The 22,213-nt window shown below is 38.2% G+C and overlaps 1 protein-coding gene across 1 annotated transcript in view; it reads right to left on the bottom strand.

Annotated features, from left to right (window-relative positions):
- The window catches only part of CFAP44 (cilia and flagella associated protein 44), a 44,813-nt gene that overhangs the window by 16,549 nt on the left and 6,051 nt on the right, over positions 1–22,213 (bottom strand). Inside the window, exons 4-22 of the mRNA XM_075165582.1 lie at positions 21,898–22,069; positions 20,709–20,871; positions 19,572–19,674; positions 19,035–19,251; positions 18,725–18,839; positions 18,047–18,211; positions 16,624–16,779; positions 15,723–15,770; positions 14,563–14,662; positions 13,230–13,324; positions 10,491–10,700; positions 9,434–9,544; positions 7,564–7,716; positions 5,533–5,754; positions 4,946–5,088; positions 3,772–4,042; positions 1,760–1,815; positions 1,159–1,321; positions 708–838 (exon numbers count right to left, since the gene is read on the bottom strand). Coding sequence (XP_075021683.1) covers positions 708–838; positions 1,159–1,321; positions 1,760–1,815; positions 3,772–4,042; positions 4,946–5,088; positions 5,533–5,754; positions 7,564–7,716; positions 9,434–9,544; positions 10,491–10,700; positions 13,230–13,324; positions 14,563–14,662; positions 15,723–15,770; positions 16,624–16,779; positions 18,047–18,211; positions 18,725–18,839; positions 19,035–19,251; positions 19,572–19,674; positions 20,709–20,871; positions 21,898–22,069 — 2,794 coding nt within the window. The remainder of the gene's footprint in view (positions 1–707; positions 839–1,158; positions 1,322–1,759; positions 1,816–3,771; positions 4,043–4,945; positions 5,089–5,532; positions 5,755–7,563; positions 7,717–9,433; positions 9,545–10,490; positions 10,701–13,229; positions 13,325–14,562; positions 14,663–15,722; positions 15,771–16,623; positions 16,780–18,046; positions 18,212–18,724; positions 18,840–19,034; positions 19,252–19,571; positions 19,675–20,708; positions 20,872–21,897; positions 22,070–22,213) is intronic.

Raw genomic sequence — 22,213 nt, 5'->3', positions numbered from 1 at the left:
TTACACCAGGTTCTTCATGAGAATATCTTTCATCTTCCATTAAGGACTGATTAAAAACATGTTCATTCAAGTCTTTTTCTCAGTCACACTCTCTGTGTGCCTAAGGTGTTTTTGTTATTGTGTATTATTTCTATTGTGTATTTATTTTTAGGAATTCATCTTTTGCTATATATTTAAATTTAAGAAACCAACCCAAAATGCACCTTGCCCTTAAACTTGTGTTCCTGAGAAAGTTCATTTCATAACTTTAAACTATATAGGGAACATTGTGTTAGCAATGTCACTAAAATATCTGACAGACGTGCAACATGCCTGAAAAACAGGGATTCATTTCACAGGTTGTTCTTCAAAGTTCCAATAAGAGTTCTTGGTTCTTACTGAACTTACTGGAAAAAACCCAGGCAAACTTAGTCTCAAAAAAACCTCCAGTTTTCTTCATATAGAAGTGAATCAGAATGAAGCTGCTTCCTTGATTTGCATATCTGAATTTTTACCAAAGATTTAAAAGAAGTATGTACACCCAAATATCAATATATACTCTTGTGTATGTTCCATGTAAAATAAGAACAGAATCATAACAGAACAAAAGAAATATTGATTATATGAGAGAAAAAAAAAATCACATTCTTTTTCCTTGTGGAGGTACAATTTCGTAAATGATAAGCCCCATGCAAGGTCAGAGGGAGAAATAGAAGAAAAGCAGTTACTGATTTCGTAGTTTCTGCAGTCCAATCAAGTGTTTCTCATGCTCCCAAGCCAGCTCCTTTTGCACTAACTGGATTCTCTGTGCTGTCTGCCTATCCAGCTCCTCAAAGATCCTATGGTCCATCTCATACTGCTGCAGAAAGACAGAAAACCCAGCACCACATTATCTTGGCTACTAGGTTTTGGGAATAAATATTTTTGCCCAGGTGCCAGAGTTCCATGCACATCAACACAATCCTTTATTTCAGGAGCTATTCAGATCTCCACAGATAACCATATTTTTCCCACATGCTTCTTAAATCAGCTGTGATTCAGAAGTCCCAGTAAATTATATATTCATAGAACTACCTTAATCCACAGGGTTGAACATCTTTGGCCCCAACACATTGGGTAGCAACATTTTAGAAGAAGGTGCCTCTAAAGGTAAATGACCCTTATAAAAACCAGATGTACCTCTCTGTGCAGCTGCATGTGCTTGGGCAACTCCTGATTCTTTTGAAGAAGAAGAAGAAACTCATGCCTCAGTGCAATTAACTCCTCTCTTTTCTTGGTTTTTTTTTCTTCAGCTTCCTTCATTATCCGTTCATACTCCTTTTTCTGCTTGACTTCCTCAATGCTGAAAATGCATGAAAAAGGAAATGGTATTATCTCAATGGAAGAGAGGAAAGATTACAGTCTATGTAACCTTTTAGATTTCCTTGACAGCCTTAAAATCCCAGTGAACACAATGGCTCTCTGAAGGTAACTTAGAAAGGAATCATCTTCCTATGTATTTGTACAGTCCTAACATCATAGGACTTTGACCTTGACCTTGTGTTGTTTCTGTAGTCTGAAGTTAAGTAAGTCTGAGAGTACCATATTTGAATTACTACCACAGAAAAGTAGATGAAATGGAGGGAAAGGCTGAAAAAACTTTGTGTGTAACAAGGAAATGACCCAAATTCAAGGTGATCAACTTCTGCCTCCTCTTAGGAGGCAAAAAGAAATATGTGGCCTGAAGAAAGAGCTACCAACACTTGAAAATCTCTTTCACCATTATCCAAGCACCTCTTACTTGTAGGCATTGGAATCCTCAATGTCTTCAGCAGCCTTCTCCTTCTCAAGACCACTCTGGAATAAAAATGTTGTCTTGACTTTAAACAAGCAATAATAGTTTCAACAGACAATAAAGCTTTTACAAACATTAAGACAGAGCTCCCATTGCCTCTCACAAAACCTAAAGAAACCTTTGTGATCAATATTGTTATATGGGCCTTAAATACCTGGTTATAATGTTTCAAGAACAAAAAGCAATTAAGTTGGTTTACATGTAAAAGAACTAATGAAGCATGGTTCTTAGGAACAGACAACACAAATCCTATATCCTCCCCATCAACAATAACCATCATTGCTTGTCCTAACTACACTCTGTCCCATAACATCTTTGGTTCTCTAGCCCCCAAACCCAATGTTTTTGTCTCCCCTCACTGCCAGGTTAACAAGAGACAACATATCCTGGGCTAATTCCAAGTTACACGTGTAATTTATCTGGTTTGCTTCTGCTGACTGCATAATGGGTTCACAGTTATTAGCTGTGAAGAATGACAGATGGATGGACACTGCAGTCGCACAAGCCTCATTTCCCTAGGCAATCATAGTCTAAAAAAAGAGGAGGGCCTACCATCCTACAGTGAATACAGTCGTACTAAATTGATCTGTAATTTAACTCAATTAGTTTCAGAGGATTTGTATTTGATTCTCTAAGAATCTCATTAAGTTTAATGAAGATGGAATTTTTAAAATCTTCCACATGACTTAAAACTAGAATAGATACTTAATGAAGATATACTTTGATAAGGGAAAAACTCTATTAGGATGGTCATTAAGCAATGTTGCTAGCCTGAACAATAGAAATTGACCATAAAGATCTTTATATAGAGCTACTTACATACTCAAAATGATAAAACTGTATATATGCTTTATAATTGTATATTAATCACTACTTCTAATACTGGAGCTAGCAAGGCTCTGATATCACAGGTTCCAATCATTCACTTAGTTTAAGAAAATTATTTTGAGTCTATTCTCAGTGCTATATATTCTTGTGATACTGGTAAAGAATTCCAACTAGTCACGAACAATGTAACTAAATGATCAAAATCACAATTTCCTCTCTGTCTCCCTCATCAAGCATCTTTCAAAATGTAGTTACCAACTACTCTTAAAAATATTTAAAAGTTGGATTTGTTTTATGTTGACACTTTCAAGATCTTTAAACTGTACTGAACGTATATCTACTCCAAAATTCATTGTGTATGATAGCACTTTTAACTCAACAGGTCTCACTGCTTCTTTCAAGTTATATTTGTTTAATTCAGGCATTCAAGAGATTTTTTAAAAATTCAATAAATTCTGAACATTTTCAGTGGGGAAGTTGATACCTCTCCCTTTTTGTGTATTGTCAGTAGAACTGTTATCAAGTTCCAGTGTCTTCTGTTCAAACATGCTAAAGGTGATGAGCTCTACAGTGATTACAGGACACCTGTAAAATCATTACTGCTAATGCTGTCCAAGAGTGAAAGAGCAACAGGATCAGCATCACGCTGTGCTATTTTGCAAATTTAAAAAATCCAACTTGTGAATTGTATATGAATGTATGAGACGCACTGAGAAACTATATGTTTGGTATTCTCCAACATTATTTCTAGAATCCCCATCCAGAGCAGAACCATACTTTACTGGAATTAAATCAAAGACAGGTATTAAGTATGACAAATCCTTGTGGTTCTTTCATTCTAGGCATGTGCATGATTACACCTTTGAGTGGGAAAAGACTAGTAGAATATTATATATGAACAACACATGCTATGCTTATTTGGAGAAAAACACAAAACATTGCGAAGGAACAATGCAGTCATAGTGCCTGTTTATTAGGGAATGTTTTGCAAGAGCTCTTCTTCCAAATTGGGAAAGCTCAGCTTTTGCTATGAAAGATCTATGATGCCAAATAATTGAACTGGATTTTGCCCACCTGCAGTAGTTTCATTGTAAATAGGCCTAATTCAGTGAAAGAGGATAGCGACTTACCCTAGGAGAGGGGATTTTGGCTTTTAGCTCTTTGTGAACATCCTCTGGAGACAAGATGTTGAAAGTAAAAATGTTTCCATCTCCACCACAAGTAATCAGAAACCTATCATCATAACTAGAACAGATCCCCTGGATCTGGCCATAATCATTGTCATGTACATTGAAGGACCAGTATTCCTTCAGGGTATTCACTGAGAGGTCTTTATCTTGGAGAGGGTAAACACGCAGCGCACCATTTTGCATCCCACAGAACATCAATAGTCTGCTGGTACTGTCAAATAAGCAACAAGAAACAGTAATAGCAGGCAACTTGTAACAAGCAAGGCCACAGCCCAAAACATGATACTTGAAAAGAGCTAATCTAACTTAATAAATGTAGCTTTCCCAAGTTTGTAAGCTGGGAGCAAAGTATTTGGACCATTTAAAGTATGTGTAATACTACTACAAAATTTTTTCCAGCTAACTGACTGCTCAGGAATGTTCCAGCACTTGCTGGCTATCATGGAACTGGTCTCAGCCCTGAGTTGGGCAGGGTAGCAGACACCAAGTTCAGAGCTAGAAAAACAGTTTTCCTTCCCTGCTCTCCATCTAGTGCAGTTGGTGGTGAATGCAGCCAGCTGTAGATTAAAGCCTGAAATAAACCTGCCTCCTTAGGTGCAGGACATGCCTAGCCTTATAGGGAACCTAATGTTGAGAATCTGAAAATACTTCACCCTTTTCATTTGTACAGTTCACAGAATGTCCTGAGAAGCCTGTATTCTTTGCACAAGAGGGATGGACTGATCCCTCCATGTTCTCCTTGAGGGCTAACTGTGTTCCTCTCTTTCCTAACTATAAAAAAGAACTGTTGTTCTGGTGATCCCAACTTGCAGAAACTTCTAATGGTTCTCCCGGAGTTCTACAATCTAGGATGTTTGAGTCCTAATCAGTATTTAATTAGAAATCAGACATTTTCATCTTGGAAGGGCTTTTTAAATTATTGTCAGACACAGCACCCAGCTGTGTCCATTAGGAATTTTAAGTGAAATTCAGTACCAGGAAAACCAGAGAGAGTTCCTGCATACTAGAGCTGAGCCACAATTAAAAAGGGACAAAACACTGTACCCTCCTCCCTTCCAAGTTCAATTTCATCAAGCTTTATCACAAAGCTATCTGTTACACTACAATGTTTTACCAGAAAGAGATTTGGTGGATGGGATTGTCGTCAGTGTCCTCAATAGGAATCACTTCAAAGGGTTCATCTTTCCTGTTTTCAGGGTCGTCTTGGTGATCATTTGAGAATTCACAATGATAGAGGAACCCTGAGTCATACCCACCCTGAAGAAGAGAAGGACCATAAAGAAACGGTGACAAAAGAACACTGAAGCAGTTGAACAGGTAAATGTAACTTTCAGAATAATTCTTCCTTTCTTAAGGTACTACGATAGGTTAGAAAATGTTACTTCCAAACATCTAGAGATCCTTTTTACCCACAGAGAAAAATCTATCAAGATCACTGGCATTACAAGCCATCCTACCAATATGTTAAGATTCTACCTTCTTCTTGTAGGGAACAGCTTAGCCTTTGTGCCCATTCAGGCATCACCAGGAAGCATACCTATTGGAAACTTCACAAAGACCGTTGGAACTATCAAGTATGAAGAGAATTCCAGGTCCTAGAGATGGCAGGTTTCAGATAATCAGTTTTCTAAGGCACCCAGATGTGAAGGAGAGGTTGCCACATCTTGCAATCCCATCAACATGAAATAAAAATGGATTTACCAAGGAAAGCCAAAATTTTCCTGGTGCTGAATAAAACCCACAGAGGATGGGACTGGGCTCCTCTGGTATGTAGAGAGGTGGCAATGGCTCTTCTTCGGGTTCCTCTTCAGGTTCTTCTTCTTTTATCTCCTTTCCCATCTCCTGTTGCTGCTTTATCCATTCAAGTTTTGCTTTCTCCTTCTCCTGCTTTCTTTTCTCTCTCAGTGCAATCTCCTCTTCCAGCTATTACAACAAGCAGAGAAACACAGAGACATGAAACCAAGGCACTCCATGCATTACTGACCAAAGGAGTCTCATAAATGAAATCCAAGGTGGTCCTGGCATTATATATACAGAATATCTAGAGAAATCTCTTTTCCATCAACTAAGCAGAGATCAACCAGACTTCATGGGAGTCTCCAGTGGAATGCCCCCATTTTCCTCCTCCAAAGTATTTTAACTCATTGTCCTTTGAAACAGAAACCATTTTGCATGAGAAGACCTCAGCATTTCCTCAGAGAGATTATTCCCAATATTAACCACTATGAGCATACTACTTTTGCAGAACTCCTAAACCCTATCCTTGCCTGCCCAGGAGAAAGAAAAGCACTGGAAAGCTGAATTCAAATTCCCGAGTTCTAGTGCATCATTGATGTAGAGTAAAAAAGAGAAGTTGTAATGGACTTTACTTCTTCTGAACAATGAAGGGAAGACATTTGCAGATTTATAAAACCTTTAAAACCCCCTTTCCCTTCAAGCCTACTTTAGCATAAACAAATATCAAACATTCCGTAAAACAGCATCTTCCTAAGAAGCTATTAGATAGGAAATCATAGAGGAAGGTCTGGAAAGGATCTCAAAAGAGCATTGTTTCGCCTGAAAGCAGAATCAGCTAAACGTTACATATTATCAGCTGATGTTTGTCTGACCTACCCTTCAAAAATCTCCTATGGGGACTCTACAGCCTACGCAAACTATGTCAGTGCTTCACCACCCTCACTGTTAGAAATCTTTCCTTAAGTCTTATCTAAAACATCCTTGTTGCAACTTATTAATTATTGATCTATTCCCAGATGAAAAAGAAAACAATTAATATTCTTTCTCTCTCTAGAAACCTTCTCTATTTTTAAAGATTTATAGTGTCTCCAAACAATATTCTTTTCTTTTGACTAAAAAAAAAAAACCCAATAAAACTCCACACACATTCTTTCCATCTTTCCTTACATATGTATGCTAGCTTTGTGATCATTCTTCTGGTTCTTCCTGTGAGAAAACCACTAAGAAATCTTTCTCCTGAATGCTGACTTCCTCCTAGTTATAACAAGAAATGAGGCTTTGCCTGACATTCAGTAATGCACCACTCAGAAGACAGAAGCAGTTAATAAAGAAAGCAGAGAAATCACAGGTTACAAATAGAACCAGAGGGGCTGTTGGATTGTGGTGGATTGAACATGGGACTGAGAGCCTGCTCACTGGAGCTCTGCCCCTGAACCTAACACCAGCATAACTTTTTTCCTTTGGCCCCGCATATCTACTAAACTGCTAGTTCTCATTCAGAAATAAAAACCACCCCTTTAAAGTTATTACAACATTTTTAAAAAATCAGAAATACATAACTGCTCAAAAAAAAAAAAAATGTGTTTCATGTTTGCCTCAAAGTGACCACATGGGTGTTTATGACTGTTCAAAGGAATTTCCTACAGGGCTAACATCAACCACAAGAAACGTACTTTTTCTGAGAATTACCAAAATGAAAATATTTTGAGAACTAATGCGCTATACTACCTTTCCCTTTCACTAATGCTATCTTCTAATTCTAATCAAAACGCACATCATGCTTTCAGTGTGATGTATGTTCTATTTGAATAAACAAACAACAACTTGTAATTTCAAATGTTGAAACTCAGCCACAAATGGACTCTACCTGTCCTTCCCCTTCAAGAAGCTTAGCAAAAATTCTATGGTGCAATACAGGGACTAGAAACCTTTTTGGGTAGTTTTGTCTTCTGGCACATGAAGAACATTAAATTCCTCCACAGGAGAGTTCTTTACCTTGATTCGCGATTTAATACTATAAAAATGGAAGTACTGTGTCGGCAGGTTTTTTATTTGATAGGTGGACACTGTATCCTGTTCCTCAGGGAGAGGGGCAGGAACCTGAAGAGCAAAGCCATTCTCACAAAGGATGAGCAGTGTGCTCTTCACCTGTACAAAAACACAAAGAATACAAGTATAGGGTAGATGTATACATGGAATTGACAGAAATGGGAAAAAGTTAGTCAGAAGATGCATAGGTAGAAAGCCAAGCTCCAGCCAGGAGGCATTAACTCTAACTGTGCTCTTATTTAAATGGACACTTTTAAGTGGACAACAGAAATCCGTGAGCTTCTTTTACACTATGTATCCTAGGCAAAGCTAAGGAATTGAAGACGTCTTTGCCATATAAAAAACAGCTATCATTCTGACACTGTCTAGCTTAGAAGCAGCATGATGATATTTTGGGAGTTTGGTTAAACTAAAGGATGGATCTGACCCAAAAGTTAGGAGCTGAGGTTTTGGTTTGATAATTGTTTGAAACTTCGTATGTTTCTGTACTAATAAATGCCTTATATCTTCAAGACTGGGCTCAGAATCTTGCCAAATCCTATTTAGCTTTGAGTTTGTTTGTGCTTTGCTGGTACCTGCCAGGTCCTTTAAAATGCAAAGTTAGGAAGAACAGGCGAGGTGAGGGTAATAATTATTTAGTGTTTTGAGATTTTGAAAGGCAAGTCTGTATTTAGTTTCAATTTTCATAAGCTAGCTGGAGAATAGAGAGAGGCTTATTTTATCTGACCCATCACTAAAAATGTGCAAAGGGGTCATATTAGAGTTGCCACGGAAACCTTAACTAGGAATGATATGGTTCTTGTGTCTATAAAATCTCAGCCTTACAAATGCATTCATTAAATATATAGTATTTAATCCCCAAGGTGGGTTTTTTAAAGATAAAAAAAGTAGTGTAACACTCAAATGCTTATAGTGTGTTTAGTAAGTGTTCACATCTAGCAGTGGAGACACGATACTGGTAGACAAAATTACTCAGAGGGAATCTAACACATCAAAGACATGATGGGTGCTTTTTTAGTAAGCAGGAGTACCTTGAACTCAAGGAAAGGACTCAAACTGCAACTGTCGGATCAAGATCTGTCATTTCTGCAGTAAGATAGAGTTCATATCAGCAAGAGTTCTTTTACCAACACAGTTTTTATCAGTTCCCATGAACAAGCAATAATAGCTACACTTTGCCACTGTGCAGCAGTATAACGTATCTTGCTGGCCACTTTGTCAGCATCTAAATATAATGAACAATCTCCCTCTAAATAAGAATACTCGACCAACCAAAATTTCACGTTACTCTAACCTTATAAAACTTTTAAAATATTACCAAGAATCTATTTGAATATGTCACTGACACACTTCAAACACAGAGTGTGAATTCCAAGAAGCACCCAAAAGCTTTCTCAATGTGGTCTGAAAGCTTCGCAAAAGCCTGTTTTAATATGGGCAAGAGGCATGGCAATAATGCTCAAATAACTCTTTTATCAAAGACGACTAAGACCTTCCAAAAGCTAAGGCAGAGGCTTGTTTCTTCAAGGCAGGAACTCAAAAAGCTGAGCAAAATTTTGTGGTTTGCATATGTTTCTGCTCTTCATTATCCAAAGTCCAAAATATGTCCAAAGTGACTGAACCAGAGATACAGCTACACAGAACCTATCTGTCATTCTGAAGCAGCATGAAGAACAAAGTAGCAAAACATCTTTTGCATTGTCTATAGAGAACATGGCTAGGGTCATGGATCTTCATCTATTTTCCTTGGAAATTCTTTTCAAAATGACATTTTAACACTGTCGGGAAGGAAAGAAAACAAACATGCATTACTCACATGAGAAGGTGGAGACCACTGTAATGCCTGCACAGGCCCAGGGACACAGATGAATCCAATTGGTTCATATTCATCTTCAACAGCAAAAAAGAAAACAGTTTTGTCTTTACTCTGAGAAAAAGAAACAAAGATGACTGAATCAAAGCTGACCAAATATTCAAAAGACTGTAAGTACTTTATAACATAAACACATACTTCAAATGTTTTGTGGCTCAACAGGGGGACTTATAAGTGTCTTGGAACTTAGAATTGGACTTCCATGATGATTCCAGGGAGGAAATAAAAATCCTGCCCACCTTGATCCAGGGTCCTGAGTGCACCCATAGCCCTTAATTGCCCTGATGGGCCTCACCTGGCACCCCCAGCCATGTGCTTTCTGCCCATTGCCCCAGGAGCTCCTTTAAAGCTCAGGCTCAGGGCTGATTTTTCAGATAAGACAGCTCAGGCTGATTTCCCTGGATAACAAGAAAATCCAGAACTGGTGCACAACATGACGCATGGCAGCTTAAAATCTGCATGAAGTGAAATGCATGGCAATTCAGCTCAAGAACACGTAACTGCAAATGCACTGATCGTGGCTGAAGGCTAGCTTTTAAAAAGAGAGATCACATTGACTGGAAATCATCTCAAAGACTAGCAAGCATACTGACAAACCAACTGGTTGATCCTGTTGTAAGGCCAAGCACTGCTGGGTAGCAGCTGGAGTGCTGCCAAGGTGGTGTACAAACAGACTTGCTTTTACTAATTCCAAGATACTACTAAACTAATTCCAAAGTGAACCAAATCCATCTTCAAAGAGGATTACAGAATTCACACTAAACAGTCCAGTAATTCACAAAATTAATTGTATGAATTGCACGGTTGCTTTCCTTCAGAAAACACATGTGAGTGCAAACAGATCCTTCTCTTCCCCCAGCACTGTAGAGAACTACAAGAAGCGATCAACAGCAACAACAGAAGTATAATTGTGTTGTCAGTAAACAAACTTTACCTTATCTCTTTAAATAATCTCTACATCTGTGGCTTAATAAAAATAACCAAAAGAAGTGATACATACCCCTGTGGCAAGCACATCTCCATTTCCTTCATATGCCAAGGCTGTAACTGCAGTAACATGAGGTTTGAAAGCTTGTTTCAGATTTATCTCTGCATTCTCTGTATTGGTCTGTCCTGCAAGAACGGGCAGTCCTTTGGGATCATAAACTTCAATTATGCGGACAACGCCATCTTCAAACCCCACTGCAATTAGGCCTCCTTTAGGATTTACCTTTGAGTGGAAGAATGAAGAAAAAAATCACAGTGTACATCTGAGAGCTTAGGATAAGAATCTGTAATGCTCTGGTGTTAACCTGTAACTCATCTTACATGGAAGTGTTGCTAAAGCACAAAGAATATCTCATACATGGGAAATGTTTATCCTCTCTAACATGTTACCATAAAGTGAATGGGAGGACTGTGGGTTATTTCTTGGTTTGGGTTGGGTTTTTTTTTACTGATAACATGGCTTTGAGACTGGAAATGTTAATGAGGATGTGGTTGTAACCTCTAAGGATGAGGTAATTCATACTGATATACAAATATATCAGTAGCTTTTTCTTAAGGAGAAGAATTGGAACTCAAAAAAGGAATTATTATATTACCCTGAATATAATATTGGGCATCGAATGTGGGTATGATTTTTGAAGAGGTGAGGGCACAGACTTGGGTCTGGCTGATTCCATGTAAAGTATAGTCATCAATAGGGACAGCTACTTGAGATAGAGGAAAGAGGAGGCTATGGAGTCTTTACCATAGTCCCTGTAGGTAAGCCAATTTCTAATAATGTAGGCAGGCTTGAATTGTGTGAGAAGAGTTAGCAGAAACAGGCCTGTGTTTTAGCTGGATCTAGTTGGACTTGCAGATTTAGCTGATATTAGCCAAATATAGTAGTGTCTTGAAATGATTTACAAGCGAGCCAGCTCCAGACATGGGACAGATCAATATTAATGCACACCAGAAATAAGACCAGAAAGATTGCTGTGTGAAGAGATGAGGGTGAATGGATAAGCTCTGTGAGCAATTGGCAAAAGTATGATCTTAGGTATGAAAAAGTTTATTGTTCAGAAGGGAGCTGGGGGAACTGTCTTCCCATTATCTGAGCACATCAGCCCGTGATGTCTTATCTTAAAAAGCCCCTCTGTAATAAGCAGGTGTACGATAGCATTGCTTAGTAAATGATCAAGGGGAGTCACTCACGGACCTCAAATTTATGGCTCTGCGTTTGATTCCCTCCATTAAGTCCATATCTTACTTCTACTAGGGAGCCAGCACTCCAGATGTGGCCTCCCCAGTGCTGAGTAAAGAGGAAGGATCACCTCCCTCAATCAGCTGGTAACGCCCTTCCTAATGCAGCCCAGGATGCTGTTGGACTTCTCTGGGTACATTGCTGGCTCATGGTCAGCTTGCTGTCTCCCAGGATCCCAAGATCCTTCTCTGCAGAACTGCTTTCCAGCTGGTGGGCCCCCAGACAGTACTGGTGCCTGGGGTTATTCCACCCCAGATGCAGGACTTCACATTCTCCCTTGTTGAATTTCATGAGATTCACCTCAGCCCAATTTTCCAGCCTGTTCAGATCCCCCTGAATGGCAGCACAACCCTCTAGAGTACCAGCCACTCCTCTCAGTTTTGTATCACCTGCGAACTTGCTGAGGATGCACTCTGTTCCAGTGTCCAGGTAATTAATGAAGAATATTGGCACCCGTAATGATTCCTAGGGTACACCGCTAGACACTTGCTTCTAACTGGACTTTGTGCTGCCAATCACTATTCCCTGGGGCCCAGCCATTTAGGCAGTTCTAAATCCGTGTCACTGTTCACTTACCTAACCTGTACATTGCTAGCTTGCCTATGAGGATATTATGGTACACAGATGCTTCAAAGTATGTTGGATGAAATTTTCTTAGATTAACAGCACAGATTTTCAAATATATTTGAGCACCTTAAGCTATGTGTAAGTATCTAATGGGATTTTAAATGCAGCTAGGTAGACTAAATACCTTTGATTTTTCAGATTGTATTTAGTACCAACTTTTGTAAAACTGAACTGAGTCAGTTTTGTAATGCTGTACAATTTATTGTGGCAATCAGCTTACCTTTTGAATGTATAGGTCATCACCTAACAGCATCCCTGAAAGTCTGCATGGCCAGAATTGTAGTTATAATAGCACTGTTCCAGTGTTACCCTCGCCTTGGAAATTCAAGTAAGCACTTTACTCCATAACTTTGCTTATAATTAACCCACCAGGTTTGCTATGTTTCCTCAAGAACATAACTAGATGCTATTGTAATTAAAATCAGCAAATATGTCTAAAAGTGATAGACTCCACACTCCACAAATGATCAGTTCTGGCAACAGTTTTTTATGATTTATCTCCAAATGTTTGTGGATTGTCTGGGCTGTCATTTCAAAATGTGTTAACTAACTCATGTTAATTGACAATTACTCTGCGTGGGTTAAATAGAAGCTATCAGTCTATAAACTAAGACTGCTTCCTGGGACTGCACACTGAGATCTGATTTTAAAATCTCAGGAAGACACAAAGCAGGATACCTGACAATCCACAGTAAAGTCAAACTGTACACATACTATTATACATACATACTACTCCACAAACTTATACATACATACTACTACAGTAAATTCCAGCACGGCCTAACAGTGAATTCTTTAAGGTCTTGTATTGTGAGCAACTTTCTTGATGCTGGCAGGCTCATAGGCCCTGTATGAATTTTTGTTAACACACTAGCAAAAACTCACAACACGAGGTGCCCATATCAGTGCTGTTCCTCCTTGTTTAAACTTAATTTCACTCAGTTGACTGTTGCTGATGAAATCATAGATACGCACTGACCCTGTGTTGAAAGGAGACAGTAAGAATTTATTTCTTGCAATGTCACTTACATTTTAAGATTTATGGAGAAATGTCTATTTATTTAAAGCTGGATAGAAAGTTATTAATTTTTGTCTTTGAGTATCAAACACCCATCTGAAAAGACATGACTGATGGTTACAGAGTACCACAGCTAGCATAGTGCTCATGAACAAAATATAAGCTTTCTTCACTCTTTAACTTACAGGCTCCCAAGAGCCTGTAAGTCAGGGCTGAGGGTTGTAATAAGAAGTCACATGCTGACCACAATGTGTAATTTTCAAGTAATCACAGAACTGTGGAATACCGTAAGGAAAATCTGTACTGACAACATAGGAAAAGACGATACGCTACTACTTGGAATTGCCTAGGGAGGAAAATATTTAAATGGATGAAAATGGAAGATTATCCAAAGAAAAGCCAATTTCACCAGAGGTGAAATTAACAGATTAGTAGACACACATATTGGTCTGCATAAAATTCCATTCCAGCTGGCATGTATCCTAAGTGTCATTTGCTCAACTGGTAGGAGTTTGTCTTCAGGCTAGAAGTGCATGTACATTGTATAAAACAGACAAATGACAAGATACTGCTGACAAGAATTGAGTTAAAGACCTTGTAGCATTTTCTGAGAAGTGTAAATTGTTAACGTTCGGGCCGTGGTTCTTCTTTCAAACTATAAAGCTAACTGTGAGAGGCCTAAACGGCAATATTTGTGTAAGTTAAATAAGTATGTCTGTAATTACATGTTAGCTGTTGTTGAGAGCATGATAGCTACTGCGTTTTCTAAGAAAGCCACAAATATTAATATTCACAATGACTTACACAATGCTGGAGATGTATGTAATCCCTTACAAAACAAAGATCCCAACACTTATCGATCCAGAGCCTTGAATACAAGTGCTGTTATTCAAACCAAACGTCTGATATTTTCAGCCATTCCTTCAGAGCCAACAGTATTTACAAAGCTTCCCATTAAAAACTTCTCTTGTTAAAATCCCAGATGAAGCAGCCTTAATGCATTATTTCAAAACATAAATGATTTGTCCTAAGTATGAAGGAACTAATCCCAGGAATAACAATTGTCTGTAAAGTGACTCTTGACTTCTCAAGAGCAAATATACAACTTCAGTTCAAAACAGAATAGTTCTAAACCAAGCATCATTGCTCTTCAAAAACAATAATTACAGTGGTATGAGAGGAAAGGAGTACTGTACTTACGGTCAAGAGCAGTGGTGGCCAGAAGGTATGTAATGGGAGAGACACTCATGGCTTCAATTCTTCCAGAGTGAAAGTTATACAGGCACTCTGGATCACGGGTCTGCAGTGCAAAACAGAAAAACAGAAATTCTGCTACATTCTGGAGCTGCACTTACAAGGCATTACCAGCCATACCTACAATGAACCTGAAAAACCTAGACAGGTGTTGTTTGTGTGAATAAAGTTTGGCATGCATGAGGTACCTATATGCAATTCCCCCCCTTTTTTTTTTTTATTTAAATGTTCATAGGAAGATCATGAGCAAAATTAGTGTAGGAACATTCAGTTCATTTAAAATTCCATCATTTTCTATGTGAAAATAAAGGGGAATGCCTTTAACTAGTGGTTTCAGGCTTGGAATTAATATTTTTAACAAACAGCTGCTGCTCTGAAGGCAAAGAAAATGCTCTCAAGCCTAGAGCTTATGCTGCTTGGGAAATCATTTCATCATCCAAGGAATTCCAGGTTTTGCTATACATTTTTACATTATTTTTTATAGTATGCTTTGTACATCTTTTATTTACCATAAAATTCTTGGAACATAATTTTACCTGTTGCCACAGTACTTTATTCTACTCAAAGGGATTGTTCCCATTTACATTACTATGTTCGGCAGCAAAAATTAAACGCCCTCATTTTAAATGCATCATCTATTTCTCCATCAAAAACATCTCCAGAGGTAACACTAGTAACCAGTAGGATAAAACATGTGAAGTACCTTTAATCTTCTCCTTGTTTTTTCCTAGTTCTTTAGAGACAACAGTAAGGATTGTTTCAAACACCTATCTAGACAGGATATATCAATACTCTTTGAACTCATTTCCTGCATCCACACAACTTTTATTACCAGTTTATGAGAATAAAACTCCTTGAATTTGGCAGCCAAAATTTCAGGAATCAAAAATAAAATTATTTTTTATAATCCTGCACAATCATTATAATCAATAACATTATGAAAATAAAATTTTAAGGGAAAAAAAAAATCTATTTCAATGCTAAAATTTTCAACTGTGCAGCTTCATAAAACACAAACTTCATCGCAGATGTATCCAGTATAGTTAAAGGAAGTTATTGCAAAGGAATTGAAGAAATCAGAAGAAAGAAAAAGAAAACAAACTTACCATATTTGAAAATGTCAAATCCAGCTTCCAGATTGCTCCGTTGGTATCCTGAAGAAGAAAAAACAAAACATGTAATTTGAATATTTTCAAACTCAATTTGGAAATAAAACTACCCACGATGGCTCCTTAAAAATTCTTTAATGAGTATCATTGTGAAACTGAAATGACTGAATGTGGTGATGTTGGTCCTACCAGTCCTATCCATCAGTCCAAGATAACAGAACTTGAACAATATCTTTCGACATTCTCCTATTCTGATGCAGTTCTGGCTCTGAAAGCCAGAGTCTCACACTGGTGAGACTCTAGTAACTAGTGAATAGTTACTAGACACTAAAATATAGAATAGTATAGAATAGAATAGCATAGCATAGCATAGTTCAGTTCAGTTGGAAGGGACCTACAATGACCATCTAGTCCAACTGCCTGACCACTTCAGGGCTGACCAAAAGTTAAAGTATATTATTAAGGGCAATGTCCAAGTGCCTCTTAAACACTGACAGGCTTGGGACATAAACCACCTCTCTAGCAAACCTGTTCCAGTGTTTGAAAGAAGAAGATTATATATATATACATACAAAATAAGAAGTTTTTTTATAGAGATATATATCCAGAAGAAGATTGAATTCTACAAAAAAGAATTGAATTCTACAAAAAAGAATTGAATTCTACAAAAAAGAATTGAATTCTACAAAAAAGAATTGAATTCTACAAAAAAGAATTGAATTCTACAAAAAAGAATTGAATTCTACAAAAAAGAATTGAATTCTACAAAAAAGAATTGAATTCTACAAAAAAGAATTGAATTCTACAAAAAAGAATTACACTGATTTGTAATGGACTCCTGTTGTTACTTAACATCACCTCCCTCATTCTGTGTTTCTCCACAGAGAGTGTATCTTACCTGAGCATACCAAACGGGCTGTCCACAGTCATGAACTTTTGACATGAAACTCAGACTGACATTCCTGCCAACATGAAGTTCATTCATAGGCTCCACCTCTAATAACCCTGTGTCATCCACAGAATCAGCAGCATCTATTGTCTCGAAGTTCCACACCTTCATGGAGTTGGAAGCATAAAAAAAAAATGCGTCTTTATAAGGCCAGGTTATGTTTTCATACACGATTAATATGGAAATTCAAAATTGTAAGAAACCAGGGGAGTATAGATTCTACAGGTAAAGTATGAGACCTGTCATATCTGCCTCGCTGTTTTGAATGTAACCTAGAACAGTGACAATCAGCAACTATTATCTGATACATTTGGGTGCAATGCAAAGTATATGTAAAAATTCTCTGTCCAAATCTGAAACAACAGTGGCTTCAATTCAGCCCTGGCACTAGCAGAGCTGTACATAGCAGTCTCAGAACTATAGAGAGTAAATGATATCGGCCTGCTCTCAGCATTGCTCATACTGAGGCAGCACAGAAGAAAGAATGGGAAATCTAACACATCCATGTTCTGCTCTGTGGGGTAAGGACAAGACATCAGTTGGCACCCTTATAACCAAGTGAATTTTCCTAATGGGATAATATCAATTTATAAAACACAACAACAACAAAAACCCCAAGGTGTTTGAAACCCTCTATAGTTCAGTTCATTTGGAAGGAACCTACAACGACCATCTAGTCCAACTGCCTGATCACTTCAGGGCCGACCAAAAGTTAAAGTATATTATTAAGGGCATTGTCCAAGTGCCTCTATAACAGTCACCTTCCCATTGATTATCTGGGTCTTTCACACAGTAGCAGAAGACACATCATATCTTCCCTCAAAGAGCAGGCAAACAAGATTGCAGAATCCTTGATAATTGACAGGTGAGATCAGAAACTGGTGGTATGGATAAGGAAAAATTTTTTACCTTAGTTTATAGAATTATATGTTAACTTCAGGATGCTTTTTCTTTTAATTTTTCCTCTATTTCAGCATATGTGTCTCCGAGATGCTAGTTAATTTCTATGTCATTTTAATAAGCTAAGCTTTCAAATACTCAGATAATTAATTTCAAATATTGCCGTAGTTTATCCTTTGAAATAACACCAAATGTATTAATAGGGCTGAAAACTATAAAGATTAACCAAAACTACACATGAAAAAAAAATGTTAGAATGCAAGCAAGAGCAAAGCTTTTAGAGAATCACTGAAAATTGTTTTGATTTACTAGAGTAAAAGGTCTCATTGTGTTTGTTCTAAAAATTCATTCTCAGAAAGCAACTACACTGCAAAATTCCCTCCGTAAATAAACCCTGGTAAAGAAAATATGTAACATTTACCTGCTGACCACAAATTTGCACACCTGAAAGCAAAGCAGAAGAAAAACTCACCCGAATGAAGCCATCTTTTCCAACAGTGACAAGTTCTCCTTCATCCAGAACTAACTGGCTGACAGGGCCACTGTGACAGGGCTTTTGTTCAGCTCGACAGAGCTCTACTTTAATGAGGCCCCCTTCCCAAAGCAGCAGGTTGCCCCACTCAGTCCCTGAGATAACCTTCAATACAAATGAAAAGAAGCGCATAAGCACCTGCACTTAACCATGCAGAAATATTGGCAAGAATCTGGTTAACATTTCTGGCTTCCTTCCATGAAAGCATTAAATTGATAGCAATGTACAGATATTTGCAAGAGAAGGAACAAAGGGTGAAAAGATTCAACTTTTTAGCAATGTGACATAATTTACATGCACTGAAATGGTTAAAGATTAGGGCTAACAGACTCCGTATTTCTTTACACTAACATTTTCACTACCCCATTAGAGGAGCCTCAGCTCTAAGCCAACAGAGATCTTTTGTCTGGGAATTACAATACTAACCGTACTTTTCAATTATTACAAAGCAAGCCAGGTTTTTGGCAAATTAATGTCAATATTAGCTTATCAGAGCAGTGCATTGAGGGTCTAATTCAAATCACTTTGAAGCAAATAGTAACTCTCCAACTTATTCAGTAGACTTTATATCAAAACCTGAGAGGGAACATAAAATCAATTAAACTTTTTCTTACTTACCTTCCCATCAGGCAGCTCCACATAACCTATAATGTCAGTCACTGCTGTTTTTCCAAACCTGCCCAAAGCTCCTTGTAACTTGAGACCAGTAAATGTGAGAGCCATCTTCCAGAACCTGCACAGCAAAGGTGTTAAAAGACCTGGCTGACGGGCTGAAGGACTTGAACTTTCTCATTTTTGTAATTATAGTGGCCAGGTAAAATAGCATTCCTCAGTGGCCCATGTTTGCTAATGATATATTCCTGTTAGTCATCTTCTACCTATTATGACTTTAGAGGTGATATGTATTAATCCTAATCAGTAAACCTACCTGATGTGTCCTGCTCCAGATGTAGTTAGTTGCTCTTCATTATCAGCAGAAAATGTGACCTTATAAACATCCTGTGAAAAAGCTTTTGACCTCAACACAATCTTTTCTTCTTTCCAGTCCCAGATAGTCAGCATGTAGTCAGGGCTGCTCCCAACACTGGCCAGCAAAGTGCCAGCATCGTTGAAATCACCAGAAACATAGGCTGCTTCTGTTCCACCTGAAGAAACATACAAGCCCCAATACACACACACAGAAAAGAGGAAAAAACAGTAGGAAAATCTACTAAGAAGGAGCTCAACTTTCACTGCAATTATTTTTTTCACTAGGTAATGGCTCTCAGTTGGCTATTCCTACTAAATAAAAGTTTCCTCCCATGCAATAACGAAAAAGCTTGAAACTGGTATTTTCTATTTTGCTTTGAAAGACCAAAAGGTTGTATTTCCTTCTAAACTTCTGAAGTGACCCACTACTCCATCTGCTGGGATCTATAAACACTGGCCCACTTGTGTAAAATGAAAATAAAACTTTTTACACTACCTCGCAGTATTCTGTAGGGCCTCAGTGAAGGATAATCGTAGATGATGAGGTTTGGCTTCTTTCCTTTTTCTCCTACTGCAAAGTACTGCTTAGTAGGGTGTGCCTTGAAAAAGCAAAAGTCCCATTGCATGCTGTAATGACACCTTTGTCTCTGTCCTGCTAGTTATTGAGTTATTGTATTTACTCACTCATTAGTCAAAAGATATTGCCATAAATACTAGGTTGCATTTTTCTGTGCATTTATTCTGAACAATTGCCAACCTATTGCTCAATATCAGAATGAAGCTACTATGCACACAAAATGGTAAAACCATACGCATGCAAAAAGGTGTATTGCACAAACAATGCAGAACCATGACAAATTGTGAAATAATTAGCTTTATCATGCATTCTTTTACTATTCCTACCTCACTCAAACCACTATCCACCACTGATCTTCCCATGAGCAGCATTTGTGCCAGCAGCCATCTACTTTAGCAGACAGCTGCAGAAAAACCATCCTGAATGACATTATTCTGAAGACATAAATATGTACCATGATTCCCCAGAAAAGGCTGCTTACAATGGAGCAGAACAGTCTGAGAATGGTATTCTGAAAGCCTTGCTCATGTGGAATACAACTGAGAGATGGCAGAGCCCTTCACAGGGTAAGGTTCTTCAAATCCAGAGGAAGCATTTGAGTCCAAGAGCTTGGCAGGAGCTTACTAGAGTGAAACCAGATACTTTTTCTCTTCATTTATCTAGGAACTTGAATTTCTAAATTTTAACTGCAGGCAAAACACTATATTAATATCAGCTGTGACGAGGAGAGAGAAGTGTTAAAGAAAAAAAAGTTGATATGAGCTGAAATACTTAAATAAGAATGTAATAGTTCTAAAAATTAATCCCAGCTGGCACTTGTCAGCCCTTTAAGGCACCTGAGCCTGGGACTTAGGTATGCAGATATCTGTCCTCTGCCGATTACATTAACAGGCTCAGTAGCCCACGCTGCATGGTCCACACATCCCCCTCACCCATACCATACTTCTTACATATATGCATGTGCAGCTGTAGAAATCTCCCATGAGGCAACCAAGTGAACATTTAACTTTTAGAAAATGACTAACATCCTAAAACATGAGAAAAAAAAAGCCATACTGTGATAAACCCAATTCCACCACCACTGCTGCTCCTGAGATAACTTTGAAATTTAGTTTTCAGGTCCAGGAGCACCACTTGGTTGCCTGCTATATACATCAGTGTTTGGCTATCCATCAGCAGCAGGTTTACACTTCTGGTGCAGTCATATCCAAAAGAATGTCTGAGAAGAGTTCAATAAGGAAAAGATTCGACACTGGCTTTCTAGAAAGGTTTACTACGTGGATAGAAATGCTTAAGCCAAAAATGAAATGGCAATACCGAATCTGGTGACTAAAAGCCTGATGGTAGGAGATAGTGTTGTTCAGTGTACAGTGAAGGTAAAATATATCAAGCCTCTATAACTGAGGGGAAGGCACAAGTGAAGACCTTCTAAAGTTCATATTCCATCCTTTCATCTCCGCTACAGGGCACACCTCTTGTGTCTGCTGGATCCTTTGGGGCTGCAAGGAATTCATATTGTATTGGTGTTGTCTTTTCAAACAAAATGTAAGAGATGTGCATCAGATTACTAGGAACTGTTCTACAGACAAGAGATCAAACCAAGGAAGTGCTCAAGCTCACTTTTTAAATGTTTACAGGCAGATGTAGAGAAGGGAAAAATCCAGTTTTCAATAGCAACTTGACTGTGTCTGCAAAGAAAACCACCAGCACTCGTGAAAGTCACATATCATACCTAGCAAAGGACTTATTGTAGCTCTTAATTGATGGGCATCACTTCCTTCATTCTACCAGTTTAGATCTTCTGAGCACCAGGCTACAAATCTACCTGGTTTCTTCCCCACTTCTCCCTTAGCAGTTCTGTGAGGAAGAATGAGGTACACAGCTGCTCTTCTCCTGCCCTGCCCTTCCCTCAGCTTCTTGGGGAACACCAGTGTGGCTACACAGAAAGGGAGAGCTTTGCAGGGGATATTCTTATGCTAGTCTTCTGCCTGGTCACATTAACTTGGCCATGATGTAGTTCTTCAAAAGTACTTATAACAGTAAGAATTACGCCCAATAAGAAATGTTTATGAGGTCAAGACAACATTTAAGATTAAATTTACCCAGAACCATAACTGGTCAGGATTCAAACAAAGGTACCCCACTAATGTCACATAGGCTACTCCAAATTAGATAAGTACAATTTTAAGAACATATATTAAATATCCTTAGCTTTAAATTTGCACAGCCTCAACAGAAAGGATACTTAAGAGTAAGAAGGTTAATTGGTATCCCAGAGTCTTCAGTGACAAATGGCCGTGAATATATATCTTCAGAGTCATAGAAGAAAGTTTCCGAGATTTTCTTTTCTACCTTCTCAGGCCTTTTTTGTGCCTCTGAGGGTACTTCACCATTATCTTGCTCTTCTGAATCGCCTTCTGCATCTCAGAAGTGGGAACATAAAGGAAAATCATATTCACCATAAATTTTAGGCTCCTTGCTGATATTTGCACCTAACTGCAAAAGGGAAGGATTCACACATTCCTTGCCTCCTTCAACAGAGTAACAGGCACTCCATAGCT

The sequence above is a fragment of the Calonectris borealis genome, chromosome 1, assembly GCF_964195595.1.
Source record: "Calonectris borealis chromosome 1, bCalBor7.hap1.2, whole genome shotgun sequence".
Taxonomy (NCBI): Eukaryota; Metazoa; Chordata; class Aves; order Procellariiformes; family Procellariidae; genus Calonectris; species Calonectris borealis.
Note: the sequence above shows the minus strand (reverse complement) of the source record. Positions and strands in the feature narration are given on the sequence as shown.